The sequence below is a fragment of the Erpetoichthys calabaricus genome, chromosome 7 (assembly GCF_900747795.2).
Source record: "Erpetoichthys calabaricus chromosome 7, fErpCal1.3, whole genome shotgun sequence".
NCBI lineage: Eukaryota > Metazoa > Chordata > Cladistia > Polypteriformes > Polypteridae > Erpetoichthys > Erpetoichthys calabaricus.
In genome coordinates, this window is record NC_041400.2 from 117166928 (window position 1) to 117192509 (window position 25582).

At 37.5% G+C, this 25582-nt stretch overlaps 1 protein-coding gene across 2 annotated transcripts in view; it reads right to left on the reverse strand.

Annotated features, from left to right (window-relative positions):
- Positions 1–25582, reverse strand: part of kcnn2 (potassium calcium-activated channel subfamily N member 2) — a 387629-nt gene that overhangs the window by 223822 nt on the left and 138225 nt on the right. For both annotated transcript variants that reach the window (XM_051929490.1, XM_028805278.2), the window contains exon 4: positions 19590–20008. In XM_051929490.1, the coding sequence (XP_051785450.1) occupies positions 19590–20008 (419 nt within the window). The remainder of the gene's footprint in view (positions 1–19589; positions 20009–25582) is intronic.

The window sequence follows — 25582 nt, forward strand, 5'->3', positions numbered from 1 at the left end:
GTTATGATATTTGCACAAAGAAGCACCCCCTTTAACCATACTGTTTCTAGTGAACCTCACACCTGTGCACAGCAGGGAAAAAAAACTTAAACAAAGTTAGCAAATGTGTTTCTCACTGTGTGCTGAAGGTTTCTTGAGGTTATGGAAGCTGATTTATGGTGGGTTGGATTCGATAAGCTGGCAAACCTGTAGGATACCATACACCACAAAAGCAAACTTTACTTCTCAACCAGACAATGTGCTAACTTCCTTAAATGTTAAATTCATTTCAGTGTATATATAATTAAGTAGTACAACACATTTGTTATTGGCTGTTGTTACTTTAATGGATTTCAGGCTATGGTTAAACGTTCACTTCTATTGTAATGTGTTGCAAAGAAAAAAAATGTTTTTTACTATAAAGTTATACCGTAGACCTAAAAGTATTGTCACCTTCTTTTTTACAATAAAATTCAGGCAATCACAGCTGCCGGTTTTGTACCGTAAATTTAACATTTTATTTTTTACAGTATAATGTTGTTTTTGTTACTGTTTTGTTCTGAGTTTTGGCTGTTCCTTAGTTTATTTTGCACATCACTTCGCTTGTGTATTTGTTTCACCACTGTAATGGTTTATGCAACTAGTTAATACAGAAGGTGCTGTATACAGAGTCAGTCAGGTGAGACAGCATCTTATGAATATGGGGCCACCATAATTAGCTTCATTCTTCAGGTTAGCAATAGGCTTTTTAACACTCATCATGCTTTATGTGTTTGTCATCCTGTTTTTGTTCATATTTTTGGAAACTTAGTATTACTCTTTTTGTGTTTTAATATCTTTAATTATGGCTATTGTTTGTGACATTTTCTGTGGCTAAAAAAAAGCTCAGGCTCCTTCAAGCTCTGAATGGAAAAAGCTAAAAAAAAAAAATGAGTGAACAGATGATAGACATTCAGTGACAAAAAGCAGTTGTAGCCAGAAGCAGCAGTAACATTTACAAACAAAAAAAAATGTCAGTGTAGATCAGCATAGGAGATTTGTCATATGCTGTATGCAGATGTTTAGGTTTACATACAGTATCTGTTTTGCTCATGAAACCACTTAGCCATGAACTGGACTTAATATAAGAAGGCGATGAGTTTAGTGGTTGACCGAGGCTATCAATTTCCTCCCTAGAGATGTTGTCTCTATGGGCCAGCACTTGACAGAGGTAGGACATTGCTTATGGCATCAGTTAGGGCATCTGAACAGCCATCCCAGCTATGTTTCAGCTAAAATTTTACCTCAGCTTGATCACCCTTGTTGTTATGGGCTGAGATTGGCTTATCATCAGTGATAAGACTTGATTTTCTCTAGAAGACAATACAGCCAGTCCTTCAATCTATGCAACATTCAGAATTGCCAGTCACCTAGGTTGCTTTTTAGACATATTGTGATACTTGACTTTTTTTTCAATGAGGAGAATATCTGAGCACACACCATTGCCATCTCCTAGAAATATCTGTACTATATGAAAATAGCGAATCTCATAGCCTTTTTTGTGTTGTTAGTGGGCAGCACATTAATGTTATAGTTACAGGACTGTCATTCACCTTCAAACAGTCAGCTATACCTAGAAGAGCATGAGTAAGACATTCTGGACTGCCAGCTATATTCTGTTCAGAACCTTCCATGGACAATTGTGATAAAGTTAAATGGTGTTTGGGTTATACAGTAGTTTATTATGATTTATGAACCTGCAAACAAGTTTGACAGATGGCCCAAATTTTAAGATTGCATGAAGTATTGATGTACAGTATTTAACAAAGGCCAGGGCTCTAGTTCCCAACACACATAATGTCAAGCATCACCTTGACTTCTACAATGATGGATTTAGAAAATAAAAACATGATTCACTCCTTGTAAGATATGTTTTTACTGACAGAAAATATCATATCATACCAATAAAAATTCTCTACTATAGCCTGGACTCACCTTTCATCTATACCCTTTATATCTAAGTTACGTTTGACTACAAACAGTGGTTTCCAGCTTAGCTGCTTTTCTTATCTTTAACAAATTAAACCCATAGATTTCTGTCTTCTAAATAGCACCAGTCATTCTATTCATTTTATGATCTGACCCAGATATTCTTTCCATAAAGGGTTCACAAATATCTTTCAAAAACAGACTCGGAAAGCCTTAGCAAAAATTCAAGCATTCAATAAGCAAAACAGAAATGACATTTCCTACTATGTTAAGACAAACACAGTATAACTTGTACGATTTACAGGTTAGAAGATGTGTGTTTACCAAATATATTTTTCTATAACAAGCTGTGGAATTAAACATTGCTTAAGCTGAAATTTGATCAAAATTTAAAAAAACATACAAATGGTGCATAATATGATAATTTGGTAGTACAATCGAAAAGCAGTATACAACTTTTAATTTTCTACCAAATTTCACACAATGTATTTTGATTTTCACTAAGTTAGGAATTAAATATAAAGAATAAAAGAATAAAAACAAAAAAAAACTGAATACGATAGAGGTTGAGCAGTTATTATCATCAGGTTGTTCACTCAGATTTAGTCTGGCTACTCTCTTGTCATAACTCATTCCAAAAAATGTTATTTGGATGAATTGAGGTGCTAGACTGCCATAGTGGATATTTCACAAAGCAGTGTAACTTGGATAAATATGCTGACAAAGGTCAGGATTTTCAGTTTGCTATAATAAGCTTGAAATTGTTTTAGGATGAGGTAACTGTTATCTGTGGAAACACAGCCTCAATCTCTAATCTGTGAGAACATAAATGTTAAATCATGCTTTAAAAAAGAAGAGTCCTACCAGTCCATCAGGTTTATGGAGGAAGATAGTAGCTAATGTATGGATACTGTCCCAATATCTTAATCAGCCAATTTTTAAGGATATGAATACCGAGTCAATCAGGCTGTTCTGCCACAGACTGAGTACAGTTTGCAGTCCTGAACAGAGGTGGTGTTTTACTTCTGTGACCATACTGTCTGCTTTCTAAAACAATACATCTCCCACAGTCCTGCCGACTTTCTTATCCTTTCTTATATATATATATATATACTGTATATATATATATATGGTCTGTTTCTACAATAATATCCCTTTATGTCTGCTTTCGTTTGTATGTTCTCTTCAAACAATACTATCCCCAGTATGTTACGCATGACCGATTGTCTGTGGAGAGGTCATGCAGAGTGGCATTGTTATATTTGGGTGATTGTTACAAGATTTGTCAGATGGGCAGGGGATGCACATAAGGCAGAAAAGTAATCAAACCAAGAGGACAGATAAATATGCAAGTCAAAGATTAAGCAAATGATTAAAAACTACTAAGCCTAAAAATGGCTTCCTCAAGAAACTAACCTGGTCTCTCTGATAAGTCTTAACAACCTTTATAAGTAAAATGCAGATGCTAAATTTGATGTGGCTCAGCATTTAACAACCTGACCACCATGATGGTACAGTACAATCAGGACGACACAGGTGTGCTCAAGGAGTCATGGCAATTGAACTCTAAAATAGCACTGATGCTAATGTAATAGGCAAAAGCCATTCAATCAATAAAAATTAACAACACAAAATCGCTTAAATATGAGACTGTAAAACGTCATTAACAAATGTCAAACATAAAAAATAATTCTCAATAGATTATTTTATAAAGCAGCATACTGCACAGTTATAAATTAAGCTCTGCTTATGGGAGCAAAAAATATAAAACCTGTGTTGATTTGAGAGTTGTGTTCATTTTACTGTGGTGGGCTGGCGCTCTTCCCAGGGTTTGTTCCTGCCTTGCGCCCTGTGTTGGCTGGGGTTGGCTCCAGCAGACCCCTGAGATCCTGTAGTTAGGATATAGCGGGTTGGATAATGGATGGGATGGATGGATGTTCATTTTAGTAGTCAAGGCATTTTTCAAGACTGAGAGCACAGAGTTAAACAACAGGTCAACATGTCTCACAACAACCCATCCAGTTTTCAACATCCCAAAGCGTCCATCTTATGGCTGTGTCTTGTGCAGTACCACGTCTGCAAATGGGAAAACTTCAATAAATTATCTGTGTTTCAATGTCCAATATGCTCAAAGCAATATTTGATAGACATGACATAAGGCTTCTTCAGAATAACTGTTGTGAGCTTGGGGTTCCTCAGCACAATAAGTCCCAAAATGACTCAGAAATTCCCATTAGAGGGGGAAAAACCATAAAAACCCTGGCCAGTTACGAGATGACAAACATAGAATCTTTAAAAATAAATACATTTATTACACAGAAATGTTCTGTGGACAGTGAAGCTCTAAAGAGCACAAAAGGCACAGCAGAGGCTGCATGAAAAGGCAAATGCAATCCAAGGCAAACACAAGAATCCAAAGGATAGTTGGAAAATGGAGCAAAAGTTAAAAAAATGCACAAAAATATCATAGAAACTCACTAACGCCAGTGCATTCAATGAACTGTGAGGAACTGTGGATTTTCCTCAGCCTTTATATAGATGACAGCAGTCTCTTGACAATGACAAGCAGGTGGCCCCATCTCCTCAGGGACCAACCATAAATATACAATTATACTATATATATACTGTGGTGGGTATAAGAACCATTAAATTATAGAAAATGCATGCCATGACCTGTGGTGGGCTGGTGCCCTGCCCGGGACTGGTTCCTGCCTTGGGCCCTGTGTTGGCTGGGATTGGCTCCAGCAGACCCCCATGACCCTGTGTTTGGATTCAGCGGGTTGGAAAATGGATGGATGGATGGATACTATATATAGCTGCAATATACTGAACAGATCTCTGTTAAATCTAAATCTGAGACAAGTCTTGATTTGTTTGCAAAATAATCAAAATACAAACAAATATGTTATTACTTAATATTATTGTTCAGTATCTGATATGCATATCAAACAATATTCAAAACAAAGGTAGTGCATATAACAGCCAAAAATCTTGCAACCATATGACAAAACATTCATATAATTAAGCATCACTTGGCATCTGACATAACACAGTGACCATCTTTACCATTTCTGAAATAATTATTAGATAATCTGTAATGCATGTTTTGTCACATCACCAGGAGCAATGCAAAATATAGGACCCACACTTAAAACAAACCAATACTGAATTTTTTTTTCTGTAGAAAATTACATTTTGATGGGCTTTTGGTTTATCCACATTTCATTTAATATTGGGGATATCTTTTTCAGTAAAGGAATTAATGCACGTGCATTTGGCCTTCTAGCTCAAGCCTAGCTTCCAAAAATTATAGTTTAACAAGAATTCAGTGGGGTTTTTTTTTGTTCACTATTTTTTTCAATTTTTATAGTGCTACTGTCTTAGAGATGGGTTAATTCCACTGCGAAGACATTGTTGGAATATGGTTTATGTATTCTTTCCAAGTTTGCATATGCTCTTCCTCCTACATCCTGGAGATTTGCCGGTTAGGTTAATTAGAAATTATAAAATGGATACAGAAGTGTGGCTCTGTTTGACTGTGTGTGACTGTTTCCACCTTGTTCCTACTACTATAGAGATAGGCTCTAGTTTTCTGTGACCCTGAATAGGTTTAGGCAACTATGAGAATATATGTGGTTATGTAAATTACTTTTTTTCTTTAAGATATTTGCTAGTTCACCAATTCATTCATTCCATAATCACCTTAGCTTATTATGGATGAGAATGGGAGCTCCCACCAGCAGAACTGTTTTCCTAAGAAATGTACTCAAATAAAGGAAAACTATTCATTGTCCAAGAATGTCTGCAATACCATGCAGATGTTCACCATGTCATAAGAAATTAACCTTACCTTTTTGAATAGTCATTGCCAGGGTGGCTCTACCATCTAGGTTAACTAGACGGTCACCTAGGGCACCAAATTTTTCGGGGTGCAGAATTTTGTCAAGTAAAGTAAACGTAACCATTGGCGTTGGGATGGGGTGGCTTCAGATGACCTTTGGCAACCAGCCCCAGCTTTTCTGTCTCGCTGCAGCCCTCCACAATGTTCCTGCGATTTGCATGAATCTCCAAGGTGGACCAAACGTTCCTCAATATATCATTCAGATATAACTTGTATGAATCTCCAAGGGAGAACCAGAGCTTCGATATGATATCCACATGCAATGTTTACAATCTGGTTGCTTTCCAGCTCTTAACACAGAAGAAGCTTCAATTTTATTAAATGATTTACAAATGGTAGTTGACTCTACGACAATTTTTTAGGCTCCAAAATTTTAACCTCTGCTTTTGAAATGGTGGCTTTCGGCAGCCTGTTTATCAACTTGAAGTCAGAGCTTGGCTCATCCTACCAGATGTAAAGTGACAAGATAAACAAATCAAAGACTTGCAATAAGGCATTTCTCAAAGTTTTGTTCTCACTAATTTTATTTAGTATTTCTCTTTCTGTTTTGGCCAAAAGGAGAAAAGCCACCTCAACAGTTTTCACTACTAGACAAATGGGTAATGAATATCCATAATACCACTGCAGTCATTTCTGAAAAGGTTAACATGCTTAACAAATACTTATCTATTGTTAAATACTAGTTTGATTATTCTTTTTAAGGTCTTAAAAGAATACTTTGGATTAAATGTGTTGTGTTTCCACCTTATTTTACACTGTCAAAGTTTTAAAAAACTACTATTGGAGTTGGGCAGCATGGTGGCGCAGTGGTAGTGCTGCTGCCTTGCAGTAAGGAGACCTGTGTTCATTTCCCGAGTCCTCCCTGTGTGGAGTTTGCATGTTCTCCCCGTGTCTGCGAGGGTTTTCTCTGGGTGCTCCGGTTTCCTTCCACAGCCCAAAGACATACAGGTTAGGTGCATTGGCAATTCTAAATTGTCCCTAGTGTGTGCTTGGTGTGTGTGTGTGTGCCCTGCAGTTTGTCTGGCGCCCTACCCAGGATTTGTTCCTGCCTTGCATCCTGTGTTGCATGCTTTCTAGGTTATTTTCAACTCTGTTTCTGTATTGCTCTTGGAAATTGAACATTATCTCAAATTATAAGAACCATTAAATTATAGAAAATGCATGCCATGACCTGAGGTGGACTGGCGCCCTGCCCGGGGTTTGTTTCCTGCCTTGCGTCCTGTGTTGGCTGGGATTGGCTCCAGCAGACCCCCGTGACCCTGTAGTTAGGATATAGCGGGTTGGATAATGGATGGATGGATGGCATGCCATGACGGCTATTATTATTATGGTTGTTACAATTAGTACAATAATCTAGAATATTTCCCTGGGCAAAACTGAGAGCTACAGAAGTATCCATACTTTTACTTGCATTACTGCACCACATTCTGGATGAGTATTGGCAGGCCTTAAGGTTCACATAACATTGCTGATTAGATTAACGCGTTACTCTGATTACTAGTACACTCTTCTTCGAGTTCCAATTCTGGGGACACTACCTCTTTGTGAGTGTGACCCCTAGACCAACTCACCTCTCAAATCTAAGCTCAACTGGTCTATGGCTAAGGGGTAGCTTTATTCCACACTTGGACACTTGGAGGCTGTCCTGAACTGTTACTGCCCAATACTCTTTCCTATTACAATATGTATATTAACATTTCAACTAATAATTGCCAGAGTACACATTAACACTTTAGGCAGTTTGTTTCTAACATACACTATGCTTGTAAGATTTGTCATTCTTGATATTTTTATAAACAACTTACACCATCAATCATTTTAATGCTCAAACACAGCAATCATAAATAGTTCAGTTAACTGTCTGAAATGGTAGAGATGCAAGCAGTAATCATATATATGCAAGCAGTAATCATATATATATATATATATATATATATATATATATATATATATATATATATATATATACACAATTTAATTAAAGGATAAGTGTTTGTGTGTCTGTCTGGGTGTCCGTCCAGTTGCTAGGTCCCTGTCATTCTAACAGATGGCGCATCACAAACATTCTTAGTAATACAATGCATCGCATTTGTCATTGCAATGGATGGCGCATCACAAACATTAACATTTACAAATCCCAAATGGCATACAGTAATCCCTCCTCCATCGCGGGGGTTGCGTTCCAGAGCCACCCGCGAAATAAGAAAATCCGCGAAGTAGAAACCATATGTTTATATGGTTATTTTTATATTGTCATGCTTGGGTCACAGATTTGCGCAGAAACACAGGAGGTTGTAGAGAGACAGGAACGTTATTCAAACACTGCAAACAAACATTTGTCTCTTTTTCAAAAGTTTAAACTGTGCTCCATGACAAGACAGAGATGACAGTTCCGTCTCACAATTAAAAGAATGCAAACATATCTTCCTCTTCAAAGGAGTGCTTGTCAGGAGCAGTGACTGTCACAGAGATAGAGAGAAAAGCAAACAGATCAATAGGGCTGTTTTTCTTTTAAGTATGTGAAGCACCGCGGCACAAAGCTGTTGAAGGCGGCAGCTCACACCCCCTCCGTCAGGAGCAGACAAAGTGAGCCAGAGTTTGTTTTTCAATCAAAAATCAATACGTGCCCTTCGAGCTTTTAAGTATGCGAAGCTCCGTGCAGCATGTCGTTTCAGGAAGCAGCTGCACAAAAGATCACAACGTGAAGATAATCTTTCAGCATTTTTAGACGAGCGTCCGTATCGTCTAGGTGTGCGAACAGCCCCCCTGCTCAATCCCCCTACGTCAGGATCAGAGAAAGTCAGCGCAAAAGAAAGAGAAAAGTAAGCTGGGTAGCTTCTCAGCCATCTGCCAATAGCGTCCCTTGTATGAAATCAACTGGGCAAACCAACTGAGGAAGCATGTACCAGAAATTAAAAGACCCATTGTCCGCAGAAACCCGTGAAGCAGCGAAAAATCCGCGATATATATTTAAATATGCTTACATATAAAATCCGCGATGGAGTGAAGCCGCGAAAGGCGAAGCGCGATATAGCGAGGGATTACTGTATAACAGACACATATCCATTGCATGGTGAACTGCAAAACATTAAACACTAAGGTCTACAATGATTACTTAGATTTGATCTCTCAGATTTTATTATACTGAGCAAGACTTTTTCACTTAAGTGCAGCACTCATAATATAAAGAGTTAATTGCAATTCCCCTGAGTTTACAGTAGCATCCTCCAATGATTGTTGTACAACCGAGCTGGAAGAATTCTACTTGACTCACTTAATACCTGTGAGGATTCTGAACACTTGAATCAGGTCCTAGCAAACTTTTCTGTAACCACCACTATAAATCTGAGTTCACTGTAACAGTAGAGGCATGGAGCCACCTCTAACACTTGGACGAACCGGGATCCTGCAGACTATGCCAGTGTAACAGTAGATGTCTTTGTCCACCTCTTGAACCCTCATGTACCACTCCAGACACTGGATAAAAGTCCAAGACTTCTTTATTGTATCACAATAATATGCACAAAGCACCCTCCACTCCACACTCATCAATCACAATAATTCTCTCTCACAAAACCAATCCTCCTCGCCCAGACACTTCGCCCTCCTACCTCCCAGCTCAGCTCAGTGTCTGGGCTTTCCCACAGTCCTTTTATACACCCTGACCCGGAGGTGTTCCTGTCCAACAGTCCACAGTTCCTTATTCCTTCCGGGTCAGGGTAAACAGTCCTTTTCCTCAACCCGGGAGCATGTCGTTTCTTCCTGTCATGTGATGATGACGTACCCCCAGGTTATAGGGCACATAAGAGCCCACGAGCCCCCCTACAGCGACGCCTGGTGGCCCCGAAGGTATCCAGCAGGGCTGTGTGTAGAAACTACATAGTCCATGAGGCCCTGCTGGAACTCGGGGCACGTCCACACTGTCCGGAGAGTTCCTCCTGGCGGCCTGGGGGTGAGGGCCGGAGTAAGAAGCCGGCAATCCACCACATCACTTAACATGTAAGAGAAGCTTTCTCTCAAAGGCTTGCTTTTGTTGCTCAGTACGTATACTGATGTACTTTTCTCTTTTATTGGAGATCATTTATCAAAAATACACAGCTTTAACATACAGTACATTACTGTCACTAACTATGTACAACATTTACCATAACTTTATGTATTCTCGGATGAGATAATGTGTGGTGATATGTCTTAAGGATTTCAAAATAGTGTAAAAGACCTCTAAGGTATAAGGATTCACCATTGTTCAGCTGCTGTAAGTTCTACAACTAGGGACCCGAGAAGTGGATTCACTTATTTACTATGCATGAATTTACAATGCCAGGAATGTTACTGATACCCTGCCACAGGCATAGGAACAAAACTGACAAAATTCAGGGTCACCAACAAGCAATATTCCTGGGCATAGCTGTGTTTTGGAGGAGACTCCTTGCTCAAAAAAGAATCCTGAAAGAGGGTTTAATATTTCAGGCTCCACAAGATAAACAAAAACTGAGAATGAGAAACAGTGGAGACAATTACCCAAGATTAGTGTTTTCTGTCTTTTGAAACAAATCAGTCTTTCCTGCAAAAGACCATTATGATGTCTTGCAGCCTTGTTTTTGTTACTGATGAACTGAATGTGATTACGTTTTAGACACACTGTAAACAAATGGGTATGTCACCATTAATCTACTTTCTTATGCATGCAACTTTAACTATTTGAATTATTGATTGAGATGATTGTGAGACAACATGTGGATGATTGTTTAATATTTAGCTTAAGGAGACAAAACAAATACATTGTGCTTCCAGGCAACTGAAATACACAATGTAATAGCTTCATTCTAAAATTACCAATTCCAATTACTATTACACCATTGCAGGGATGAATACAGAGTCATTTCAAAACACCTTTGTAGTAAGAGGTTAGGGCTCATTATTATATGACCTTCCATCTTATTATGGCATTATGACAACTTCAAGACTAGCAAGGCAGGGCCAACCCCTGCACGACTGTACCCCACGTGTGTGACAATTTACAGAATAATTTTAAGGGAATATAAGAATCTGCTTCACAATTGTACATTTGAATTATATATTTATTTTCTTTAAATAAATTAGAGTTATGGCTATGTAAATATTTTTGCTTAAAATGCACAATTAAATGCTTCCATAGAAAATGACACTTCAATATAATTGCACAGCATAGGATGGCAAGTTTGATTTTGTTTACAAGTTGTTAAAGTGTTAAAACCCTGATGTCTGTACTTTTCATAAAGAAAAAGTGTATCATTCTTAATCACCTGTTACAGAAGTACCTCAGCCCACTGAAAACTACCACAATTTATGAAAGTAAGATAATCATGTTTATTAAGAATACCCAGAGCTGCCAAGCGCAAGCTCTTCTTGACCTTTTTCTGCTTTCTGAGTGTGTACAGGTATCCCAGTTGCAATATGGGATTTGTGATTTTGGCCACATCACTCTGGTCATCATCTCAATCTGTTGGTATGCATTCATAAATTGCTATAGGGTTATAAGTTCTTTAATTTTTCTGTTTTCACCAGTTTTGTTCTTATAAATGGTAACATTAGATTTTCCTGATGCATGTGCAGAGCAAGCATTCACGGTATACTTTAAGATCAGTTATGTATTTTAAGTTACTAGAGTAAAAATGAAGTTATGGATGGACAAACATACTGTATATGTCATACATTTAAATAACATTCCTTTACAATTTTGCGGTATTTAAATGTGACATTTGTCAAGTAGCTTTGTCATACAGTAATGAAATATCTGGTATTCTACATGTTCCAGACTAGTTCATTTGACCTTGTAGTGACAGAAAATAAAATTATGCTTTAAGGACACTTTGCCCCTAAAATAATTGGAATTAAACATCAGAAAAATTAGTTTTGTGCAAGCAGCTACTGTATAATTCAAAACCAGAGAGCTGATTTATTGCGTAGTTTGTTTAGAAATCAATCAAAACACAGTTCACTTCACTATAGATAGATAGATAGATAGATAGATAGATAGATAGATAGATAGATAGATAGATAGATAGATAGATAGATAGATAGATAGATAGATAGATAGATAGATAGATAGATAGATAGATAGATAGATAGATAGATAGATACTTTATTAATCCCAAGGGAAAATTCACATTCAAAGTTAGACAGCTCTGCCCAATACCTGATCCTCAGAAAATGAACCACCAAAGAAAATTGGACAAGGTGTTCTTGTCTCTTTTAAAATCCACCCTTTTACCAATCCATTTATTTTCTGAGCCCAGTCATTTGCAGAAGTAGTCTGATAGTCTATCATTACTAAAAATATAAATTTACAAATTACTATGAATGTGTTGCCTTATGGATGATAAATTGGACTGGACTGCCAATACTGATGCTCTGTGTAAGAAAGGACAGAGACGACTATACTTCCTTAGAAGGCTGGCGTCCTTCAACATCTGCAATAAGATGCTGCAGATGTTCTATCAGACGGTTGTGGCGAGCGCCCTCTTCTACGCAGTGGTGTGCTGGGGAAGCAGCATAAAGAAGAGGGACGCCTCACGCGTGGACAAACTGGTGAGGAAGGCAGGCTCTATTGTAGGCACAGAGCTAGACAGTTTGACATCCATGGCAGAGCGACGGGCGCTGAGCAGGCTCCTGTCAATCATGGAGAATCCACTGCATCCACTAAACAGTATCATCTCCAGACAGAGGAGCAGCTTCAGTGACAGACTGCTGTCAATGTCCTGCTCCACTGACAGACTGAGGAGATCGTTCCTCCCCCACACTATACGACTCTTCAATACCACCCGGGGGGGTAAACGTTAACATTATACAAATTGTTATTGTCTGTCTGTATACTTGCATTGTTATCACTCTTTAATTTAATATTGTTCTTTATCAGTATGCTGCTGTTGGAGTATGTGAATTTCCCCTTGGGATTAATAAAGTATCTATCTATCTATCTATCTATCTATCTATCTATCTATCTATCTATCTATCTATCCATCCATCCATTTTCCAACCCGCTGAATCCAAACACAGGGTCACGGGGGTCTGCTGGAGCCAATCCCAGCCAACACAGGGCACAAGGCAGGAACCAATCCTGGGCAGGGTGCCAACCCACCGCAGAACACACACAAACACACCCACACACCAAGCACACACTAGGGCCAATTTAGAATCGCCAATCCACCTAACCTGCATGTCTTTGGACTGTGGGAGGAAACCGGAGCGCCCGGAGGAAACCCACGCAGACACGGGGAGAACATGCAAACTCCACGCAGGGAGGACCCGGGAATCGAACCCAGGTCCCCAGATCTCCCAACTGCGAGGCAGCAGCGCTACCCACTGCGCCACCGTGCCGCCCATCTATCTATCTATCTATCTATCTATCTATCTATCTATCTATCTATCTATCTATCTATCTATCTATCCATCCATATGAATCTTAATCTACAGTTAGCACTGTAACCTTCTCCTAAATGTGACCTTACATCAGGGTTTGTATTTAATGTTAAGTAAATAAATAAATAAATGTATTCCCTAATCCTTACAAGAGATATATTGAAAAGCTCTCTGATCAACCATGGAAGAGTAGATAAAATCATGTTTAAAGGGTTTTGATAATGCATAATATAACAGCTAAATAAGTATTGTAGTGACAATTGACAAACAATGCAGAATGACTGTCCACTTTTTTTTATTAATAACAATAAAACAAAAATTAGAAATTGTTAGAATCCTACAATATAACCTTCAAAGTGATATTTTAGTGAGACCGCCAGCTATTGAACTTGTAACGATAGCTTCAAAAGGCATTTTTTTAAAAAAGTTTAAAGATACAGGAAATAAAATAAGTGATTAATATTATAAATACTGCGGTGGGTTGGCACCCTGCCTGGGATTGGTTCCTGCCTTGTGCCCTGTGTTGGCTGGGATTGGCTCCAGCAGACCCCCGTGACCCTGTGTTCGGATTCAGCGGGTTGGAAAATGGATGGATATTATAAATATACAGTTTGTGTGGTTATTTTTAACATTTCACAATGTTGTATGCAAAGCATTTTATTTTTTTCTATACCACAAGAATCTAATTGAAAATAACATAGTGTTGGAATTTAAGTATGTATCTTTTGTGTAATTGTCAAAAGAAAGGAAACGGGAATGTGGTTGAATTTTGTGTACATTTCACAATGTTGAAACACTGCTATTCTGTCACTGTTGCAATGGTTATATGGGTAAAGCCAAATTATTATGAACTCTGTTGAAAAGCTAAGGAGATTGAAAGATATTTCTAAAGAATGAGGCCATCTATTTACATTAGAAAATTGGAAGCAAGCGGTAATATCCATGTAAAAGAGACAATGCTACACACATAATAAGCTTGGATGGATTAAAAAACAACTGATCTTTAAATATAGAATGGTATGCACTAATTTATTAGCTTAAAAAGCCCTGGTTTAGTTGTCCTGAATCAGTGTGTGTGTCCATGAATCTTTATCTGGGATAGATTTTATAAAGCAATTCTTTTTTAAATGTGACCTAAATGTAACTAAGACATAATTTATGTGTTTAATTTCTATCAATAGAATTTTCAATATTTTTATAATCTAGACTCACTGGGTACTACAGAAAATCACAGGAGCCATGTGTTGGAAACCCTTTCGGTTGGAGATGGATATTCGGGACAGAAATTGTGGACAAAGTATTGGTAAGCATGAATAAGGCAGAAAGGCTGCAGTAAAGTATTGGACTTTTCTGTCACACTTCAGGCATTTTACATGCTGAATCCAGAATATTATAGTTCATTTAATAAACCAACAAACTCAAAATGGAAATACTAAAATATTTACAACATCTGCACATTAAACAGATAAAAAAAATGTTGCAAGTCCATGGCACATTATTAGAAATCGCTAACCCAACAAAATAAATGCTGTCTTAAAAGATTCCTAACATAGTTAAAACAATTTGTCACATGACTCTGTCTCAAAAGTACAAAACAAGTTCTTACACCTATTGATGTTCAGAGCTAAGCAGGTTCTGTAACTTAGCAGGATATGCTGTTTTCCCTACCCTGAACAATCACAGAAGTGAATTGGTAACAAAATGTCTGATCAACAGTGCACAAAAAACTCTCATCTCACATGAGGCTATTTCATCTTACAGTACTGACCTAAAAGTCTACGTTTTCTTACATGAAATCGATAAATATTTGATCATCAAAAGACAGAAAATGACATGAAATTCCAGTTTTTAGACCATAACTCTCAAATCTTTTAACCTGCCCTGACATTAAACAACTCCATAAAATTAAGACAAGGCCACAGACATTCAAACCAAGCAAACTATGTTATTAGTGCACTGTAGACAATGAGTTGTGGACATTAAACCAGCAAACACAACAAAAGGAAACAGACTGTGTAGTTAACATACACAGAATTATGCTGCAAAGCATATGTAATACTGAACAGGAAAAAAAACTGTCATGTATTATTTTCATATTCAGTATATTTTATGGTCACAGAGAGGCAAAATATAATTAAATAAAAATGAATATATTGAGTTAAAATTGTCTTGCAATGGGAACGTCACAAGCAAACTGACCTTTTTGATTGAGTTTACTTGTGCCATGGCATGAAATTGCATCCTACCAAGGCTTGTTTCTCCCTATTGTCCGATACAGATGGGGTACGCCTAGCTCACACGATGCTATAATGCAATAACAGAAAACCCTGGTTTGAAAAAATGGATTGAGTGAATGAACGAAAAATAAAAATGTTCATTCCAATGCACATGTTCAATAAGGACCCCTTATATTGTAGTTTATCACTGTTGTCAACAATGCTACAATTGTACGCACTTTGCACATTTGTCCTTTTTAAACTTTGTGACCATGCTTTGATGATCATGAACAATGTATTCTGCCATTGTTTTTTAGAATTTCAACATTAATTTCTTTGAATTTAATTTACATATTAATATACATTTATATGCACCGCCATGCTTGTCTCCCTGTGATCTTAAACTGGATAACTGGATTAGTATCTAAGTGGCTGATTATTTTTGTGAAATGGATGGATTGATTGACATATTCGATTAATTTATATTTGTTGTCATTACTACATATTTTGCATTGTATTTTTTGATATTCATTCACCTTTCTTATTATTGGGTTTCATGGATTGCCCCAATGGGACTGGCGTGGGAAATATATGGGAGATCTTATACGTTCGGATACATCTTAAATATGATAACATGACATAACTGTATCTTATCGTTTCTAAATATTTATTCTGCACATTGTAATTCCCATGTTTTCAGCAATGCACCATTCAAACTTGTCTTTGAAGGTTTCTTCCCTAAAGGCAAACACAAGAATTTGATGTCTTTGTGTAGTGCATTCATTTTTGTACAGGTTGCACGTTTCATCTCATGCGCCAGCTGTTGAAGGAAAAGCTAGTTCAGTTTTAAATCCAATTTCCTTTCTTCCTCAACAAAAAATTATATATACGTATAAATTGGTCTCTGTTTGCAGAATCTTTTTAGTAACAGCCAAATACAATGGTGAAAACCGTTTCTTGTCAATATACTGTTTACATTAGTATTCATCACAGACATACAGTGCTAACACCACCAATTGTTAGCTTCTACTGCAAGCTGTGTAATGGCATTCTACGTACACCAAATTCCCTTGTCCATGGATAACTGACAAAATAAAAGAGGATCAATCAAAACCTGCAGGAGCCCAAAGAAAGTGTTCAGAAGGACACATGTAACATCAGAAACTAGGTTACTTGGTATTCTTTTATTCTTTTCTTCTTCTTCACTGGAATACTGGTAATTTTGCTTATAAAAAAATTGTTGTCACTATTTATAATGTTCCTTTTTATTTACCTTACAAACTAAATCAGATTCAAAAATTCTTTCTTAAAGAGGCTGTAGCTGCTTTGTCACTGACACTTGTTTTCCTCAGAAAGTGATTCTTACCTCTTCGTCAGTCATTACATTGTGTAGGCCATTATATTGTTTCCAGTATTCAGTATTACATTACAGAAATTATTAAATTATTTTTAAAGGCAACTAACAAATATAATGATTATTTATATTGTTCGAAGCTTACCATTAAAGATTTCAACTCACATTCATTTTTAAAGCATAACACAGGCATACAAAATTCCAAAATAATGAAGAAAATGATTTGACTGCTTTAAATTCTGTGACAATAACAGAGCTCATTCTGATTTGTTTTTTTATTAAATCCCATAGTATTAAATACTGTATGTCTTTTTTCAAAACCTGATTGTAAAAGCAATGAAAGACCAGACAATATGTGAAAAACACTCACGTGAAAATTAGCAGCAACTCTAGTTTTCAGAAAAGCCTATTTTAAATTGATACAATTTTTATTATATTGACCTATCTCAAGAACCATGTCATCATGTTTGACCTGCCACAAAGCACTAAATGATACCACAACTAATAACACAAAGTATCACAATAGATAGATAGATAGATAGATAGATAGATAGATAGATAGATAGATAGATAGATAGATAGATAGATAGATAGATAGATAGATAGATAGATAGATAGATAGATAGATAGATAGATAGATAGATAGATAGATGTTAACGTTTACCCCCCCCCCAGGTGGAATTGAAGAGTCGCATAGTTTGGGAGAGGAACGATCTCCTCAGTCTGTCAGTGGAGCAGGGCAGTGACAGCAGTCTCTCACTGAAGCTGCTCCTTTGTCTGGAGATGATACTGTTTAGTGCATGCAGTGAATTCTCCATGATTGACAGGAGCCTGCTCAGTGCCCATCGCTCTGCCACGGATGTCAAACTGTCCAGCTCCATGCCTACAATAGAGCCTGCCTTCCTCACCAGTTTGTCCACGCGTGAGGCGTCCTTCTTCTTTATGCTGCCTCCCCAGCACACCACTGCGTTGAAGAGGGCACTCGCCACAACCGTCTGATAGAACATCTGCAGCATATTATTGCAGATGTTGAAGGACGCCAGCCTTCTAAGGAAGTATAGTCGGCTCTGTCCTCTCTTGCACAGAGCAGCCCACGATAGCAGTGTCGTCAGCGAACTTTTGCACGTGTCAGGACTCCGAGTTGTATTGGAAGTCCGATGTATATAGGCTGAACAGGACCGGAGAAAGTACAGTCCCCTGCGGCACTCCTGTGTTGCTGACCACGATGTCAGACCTGCAGTTCCCGAGACTCACATACTGAGGTCTGTCTGTAGGATAGTCCACGATCCATGCCACCAGGTATGAATCTGCTCCCATCTCTGTCAGCTTGTCCCTAAGGAGCAGAGGTTGAATGGTGTTGAAGGCGCTAGAGAAGTCTAGAAACATAATTCTTACAGCACCACTGCTTCTGTCCAATTGGAAGATGGATCGGTGTAGCATATAGATGATGGCATCCTCCACTCCCACCTTCTCCTGGTATGCGAACTGCAGAGGGTCGAGGGCGTGGCGGACCTGTGGCCTCAGGTGGTGAAGCAGCAGCCGCTCCATGGTCTTCAACACATGTGATGTCCGAGCGACAGGCCGGAAGTCATTCAACTCACTAGGACGTGATACCTTTGGGACTGGGGTGATGCAAGATGTTTTCCAAAGCCTTGGGACTCTCCAATAACGAACATTTTAAAGCCATATAGGAAATGCACATTATAAAAGATTTCATATTGAGTTTCAAGGTGGGTAATTTTTAATCTTTCAAAATGTGAAACTCCCTAAATGCTTACTTATGATGATGCAGAAGAAAATGTAGCACTCAGGCAACATACACCTTAGATCTGAGCTATAAGAATTGATTTTATACAATGTGCTGTAGCATGCTAAATAGGATAATATTGCTGGTTTAGATCCAACCCCATACTTGATCTTTAGCACATGTATTAACCTATTTGTCTCCTAGTGTTAAAATGCATATATAAAAATAACGTGTTTTTGCGGTTCTGCTTCACCTTGAGTAAAGGACTCTATCAAATACACAATAATAATTTATATGACTTACATCGCATACAAACTGACACCAGCATATTAAAAGGATCAAACTCTTCTTCATTTCTTTATAGTACCATCTAAGGCAAATTGCTTTGAGATGTCAGTGTCATTTTGGAGGCTGCAAAAATGTTTCACTAACCTTGACGTAGCATATAAACCCTAGAGTTTCTTAAGAATTGGATATGCCATTTTCAGAATGCAGATACAGCTCTTTGTTCTGTCCATTTCTTGTTATTGTTATTAGCTAACAAAGTGACTGACTAAATGATTGGACAATTGATTCATTAAGTCTCGTTAAGCACTAAACAGCTGGATCAGTAAGACACATGCCAAATTATTTTGATTTTAAGCATAGATAATGGATATTACAACCACCTGACCCAGAAATGAAAAACAGTGAGTTAATAATTATTCTAGCTGTATTATATATAACAACACAGAATTGCTAATTGTATGTAGTATCTCAAAGTCCATAGTATTGCATCACCAGAGCTGAACATGCACAGAGAGTTAGAAAGATATACTTCAACCACAAAACTAAAACATAGTTTACTGTAAATTTGCAGTTTCTAGGTACATGTTTTCTAAGTTATTCTTTTCTAATAAATGGGTGGTAATTCTATTGAAACAAAATAAGGCTTCTAGCTAATTTAGGAACCTCAGAACTGATTGGGTATATTCATTCATAAGCAGGCTGAAACAAAGCATTTAAAATAATTAACTACCTTACCTTTCACAAGCTCGGACAGTCCACGCAGCTATTATCCACAATGAGATGCTAAAAACCAGGAGTACAGTTCCAGGACATATTGTCATTAATGTCTTCATTACAAAACGTGTATTAAAGTTTATTTTGTTCAGTGCTCCAATGCTGCGTGAAGAGGCATCTGTAAAAAGTTTGCTGTGCAGCAGCATTACTCTGGCAATTAGATACAGTCTAAGGAACATTGGTATTGATAATATAATATCCACATCAGCTATTGCAGTGGACGGCGTGTAGGAAAAGGCAAGGCGTGCTGTCCATGTAAATTTATAGTTCCCAGGAATTGGATGAATTGCACACACTAATATTTCCAAGCAAATGAAAAAAATCCGTTCATATGTCATGGCTATTCTCCAGTCGTCTGCACCATTGTCCACCATAAATAACTGAAAAAATATTTTAAAAAAAATAAGTAAAAAGAATTTTTAATAAATCAACAAGGATGTTTAGACTTTAGCAATCCATGTAACATTTTTCTAGTACAGTTAAAATCTTCAATAATAAGCTACTTCAATCCAATTAATTTAACCATTTATAAAACATTATTTTAAGAACTGATACAGTAAAGTTTAGAAATAATAATCAGATTAATCTGATGTGGAACACTGAACATGCTAACTCTGCTCTTTCTCATTCACACAGATCACACAGAGATGATATACTGCCTTCCTGTATGTAATATATGAAAAATTTGAGAGACCAAGTAATTTCTGGTTTTGAATAGTGATACAGTGTCTTAAGATGTGATTACTGCACTTAAAAAACAACCTTTTCTATCACTTGCCACCCTTAAAGTTTGGATAATCTTTAGTTTATAGCTGTAGTAACAAAAATCTCTATATTCTTAGAAATATATTCAAAACAACTGTATTTATTTGACTTCAAATTAAATTATTCTTAACTACAACTATTTAATTAAGTTCTTTTCACAAAATACTTTAAGAAATGCACAAAAAAGATAACAGTGACATTTAATTTACTGTTTGACATTTTAATTAGCTAAAATTAAATATTTTACTTACAAAAACAAGATTTCAATTGTGCTTATACTTGGCACTAAGCATTTGAGTAGATTACTAAATTTGGGTTAACGCCACTGGTTTTGTTCATTCCATTTCAAGGTACCCTTATGTAGCCCAAAAAGTATTATCAACTATATTATTTATAGGTCTAAGTTGCCCTGTATAGGAGGTACTGAACAGTTAGACATCTTTATGAGAAGTCCTTTACATGACTTTGCCTATGCCCTCTGGTGGTTACTGTACAGAATAACCAACATACATAACAACCACAACTATGAAAACTGTTTTAAGATTAACTGTATGACTGAAGTCCAACTAAGCTATATACTGTAGGCTGTTAATGTAATTAAATGTAATTAATTTAAATTTGTTTCAAGCACCAATGTACCTGCTCTGGGCTTTCAAAATAAAATGCTTTAAATTATTACGCATCAAGTGACATAATGTGTTTTATTTTCATGAAAAATTAATTACTGTACATTGGTTTTAATATCATCCACTTGCAAAGTTTTCAAAATGAGGCTAGCATTTGCCATGGAATTCCCCAATGGTCTTTTCAAAGGAGCCATTGAAATTGTATGTTTACATAATTTAGATTTTTGCAGTCAGTTCAATTCTGTACTTAAAAGATACTACAGCTGTCATCAGTCATAGTAATGAGTAAACAATTTGATACACATTCAATTCTTTAAATTTGCTCCAAGCTATGACAGAATCAATATGGATAGAAGTGTTCCAGACCTGATAAAGTAATAATATACTTTGGTATGATTACCTGCTATACTGAGGTATTAGACACAGTTACTTTAATAACACATACTAAAGCAACTAACTTGCAGAAGACTCTCTGTACTTTGTCTTTTGAAATGGTCTAGCCAGTTTTCTCAGTATATTTTTTGAGGAGGCTTTCCATAAGACTACTCATAGACACAGTGTTTATAGGTCTGCATGTATATTTCCCAATTTCGTCATCAATCTCTGGGTTTAAAGTTTTCTCCCACATCTCAAACACATAAATTGCTTAAATTATACTTCGTATGAGTATTTGTAAGCATGTGAATGACTATGGTGCTCAATGTTGTCAAGAAACATTCTCATTCTCTGCAAAACCCTGGAACGGAGTAAGGAGAAATTGTTCTGCATATTGCTCAGAACCAACACACAAAACTTACTGTTTAATTAATTTTCTATTTGTTAAGTTCACCTAAAATGGCATGTCTCATAAAAATTGGATATGATCTAAAGGATCCACTACAAAATACTCAAGGGGCCACTTTAAAATTTCCTCAGTGAAAGGAACATACTTGGTGTTATCATATTAAAATAGATTTGACTATGATTGCTGGGGCTGTGGTGTTTAAACCTTCAGCAAATTCTTGCCTCTGCTGCCACATATTCATATAAATGGTGTTATTTTAGCTATTGAAAAATAAGTATTTTGCATGAATAATTAGAGAATTATTAGCAAGAAGTTCAGCGAGTAACATGGGTAAGAAGGATTTTATTACACTTTTATGATCACTGTTTAAACCTTGATCCTCAGAAAACCAGCTGATATTGTCTTATTTATAGCTCATTTAATTCTTAATGCATAAGATGTACTTTGTAGTGTTAATAGACTGTAAATGACTAATATTTAAAAGGTGCGCTATTAACAATCGGCAACACAAAGGTCTTCACTAAACATTCACAAATATGTAGATGCATTGGCTGATCCTGCATAGGTCAGATCAGGTCAAGTTGGGGAGCATGCACTGTTACAGCCTTCCTAAATACCAGTCTATCTGCGGCAGCCAGGTGTTATATGAGCATCCCCCTGGCCTGGTCCAGCCACTCAGGTTCTCAGCAATGAGGATTCTGTGAGCGAGGTCACCCTTGGGGAATCGCACCACATGGCCATAGTGCCATAACTGATGTTTCTTCACAATGCAGGTAATGTGCATCATTCAGGACTCCATGAGCAACTGTTCGTTCAACAACACAAAGTCAAACCAGCAATACCCAAGGATTCTCTGAAGAGATACAGTACCGAAGAGTCCAGTCTTCATCTCAGGTCAATGGATAGCGTCCATGTCTCGCAACCATATAGCAAAACAGGAAGCACCAGGACTCCAAAGACTTGGACTTTTATCATCTTGCAAAGATATCCAGAGTGCCACACACCCCTTTCCAGTGACCTTATGACCCCTTATGCTCTCCCAATCTGTCTACTGACTTCACAGGAAGAGTCACCAGAGACATAAATGTCGCTGCCAAGGTAAATAAATCTCTTGATGCGGTTGACATTCTCTCCGCAGACAGACACACTGCTGATGGCTGTTCCCAAGAGGTAATTAAAGACGTGGACCTTAGTTTTTACTCAGGACACTTGCAAGCTGAGACACTCAGAATCCTCACTCAGTCTCTTGAGAGCCCTGATCAGAACATCCATTGACATCACAAAGATCACAGCATTGTCAGCAAAGTCAAGATCAGTGAATCTTTCTTTACTAACAGATGACACAGAGCCACTGGACCCCACAACCATGCCCAACACCCAGTCCAACATCCCTGACAGACCCCAGAATCAACTGGGAAAAATTCAAAGTTTCTACCTCCACTCTGCATGGTACTCACAGTACCAGTGTAGAGGCCAGCCATGACATCCAGCAACTTCAGAGGGATCCTGCAAAGTCTCAGGATGTCCCACAGAGCAACTCAATCAACTGAGTCAATTGCTTTACAAAAATTGACAAAGGCTGCAAAGAAACTCTACCAATATTGACATTTGTGCTCAATAACAACCCTCAGTGCCAGGATGTGGTCAATGGTAGACTTCTTATCCATAAAACCAGACTACTCCGGTCGCTGGTAGGTAAGCAAGTCATCACGGATCCTATTAAGGGTGACCCTAGCAAGGACCTTACCCGGCACTGAGAACAGTGTTATATCCCTCTGTAGTTGCTGAAATCCAGGCGATCACCCTTCCTTTTCCAATTTGGGATGACAAGTCCCGATTTCCAGTCAGTTGGGATGATGCCCGTCTCCCAAATGGAAGCAAATATTGCCTGCAATACCAGATGGACAAACTTACCACCAGCCTGGAGAAGTTTACCCCAGAAACTACAGATCCCTGCAGCCTTCCCTTCAGTCAGCTGATTCACCACCAGTGCAGTCTCAGTGAGATTGGGTGGTTCACAGCTAAATAGAGGATCAGCCTCAAGAACTGTGGACCCAGAGATGTCCAACATCCTAGCCAGAAGATCATCTTTAAACAGCTGCTCAAAGTAGCCAGTCCAGCCTACTAACAATTGCAGCGTCATCCATAAGGACCGTTTCGTCACCTGCCCTGACTGTGACTCTCCAAGGAAGAGATTCAGATGTGCACAATGCTTCAATTTCTCTGAGTAGGATGTGGGTCGCCAGACCATAGATGGTGTGTCACTTGCAAACAAATTCTTCTAACAAACGCCTCCTTATCTGCTCTCAGAGCCCTCACAACTGTCCTTCTCAGTTCCCAGTACAGAGTGAGCCCTGCAAGATGAAAAACCTTCTGGGAATGTCAGCAACACCTACACAACCCTCAGCAACCTTCAGGGTCTTGTCATAAAAGGTCTTCCTCATCACATGAAAATTAGCAGTCACACCCAAATCTGCAAACTCCTTACATAAACTGCGCACAAACTCATTAAAAACAGCCTGATGTTGGAGGCTGGATCTTCAGAGTGGCAACAAGTGTGTGGCCAGAATTCACAAACTGGGCACTTCTGTGAACCCTGCAGTTCTGCAGGAGCCTCCTGGAGGCTCCTGATCATACATAAAAGAAAAAAATAGAAATAAGTTAAAATTTTAACATATTTGCATAAGTCATTTGAAAGTCTAAGAATACATGTCATTATGTCTCAATGATTTTATATCCCTAAGTCAAATAAATACCAGCCAATAATGACCTTTTCAGAACTTTCATTATGCTTAATGATATTTAGAAGACAACTGCACTCATTAAATTAATATTTAGCTAAATAAAAACTTTAATAAAACATCTTTAATTATTTTATGGAGTCACATATGAAATGGTTATTAGGATTTCATCACTGACAGACTGAGGATTAAAGTGAGGGCTATTGCAAAAAAAAGTTCTAACAATAAAAAAGTACTATTTCTGTAAATAGACCTAAATCTTACATTTTCACAGTACTGCAGAAAGCAAAGATTTCAATGTTCTGCCACATGTGTGACAAGATTTTAATTTATGGGGTTCCTGTATGAAAATTCCCTTGTACATATTGCAAAAAGGCCAAAAGGTGAATGTTGAAGAGATGAAAGTAGTTTTTAGAAGCAGAAACCAAAAAGTGAAGGGTACATTTGAGGTTGGTTCATAAAAAACATATTGGTGAGATTATATGTTTATGTTGGGGTGGTGGATGTTGATGTAATAAATGCAAAATAAAATATCCATTGTTTTGGAGACAGAAGAGAGTTCAGTAACACAGGTGACACAATGAATATGGATATAAATGTAGTGTGGACTGGCATTAATAAATTGAATGATGAAGAGGAAAAAGGCTGAGATAGCTTAGGTATGTGAAACATAAGGAAAATAATGATTGTGTGAGGAGGCACACCACGAAGGAAGTGTAAAGGATGAGGGTATGAGGGAAGGCATAGGAGACACAGAAAAATGAATGAGTTACACAATTGGATATCCATGATCACTAAAAGCAGGGAAAGAGCATTTGTGGAACAACCAATCATCCAGGATAATCCCAGATAATTGAAGCTAAAATAGATGGTTATTATGGTGTTGTTGTCTGCTACAAGGGAAAACGTCCATAATAAAAAATGCCAACAGCAGATACATTATAAAACATTAGCTCATAATTATTAAAATATGACTTATTAAACAATGATTGGTTAGAATGGACATCTTAAATAGAATTGTATATGTCACACATTAAT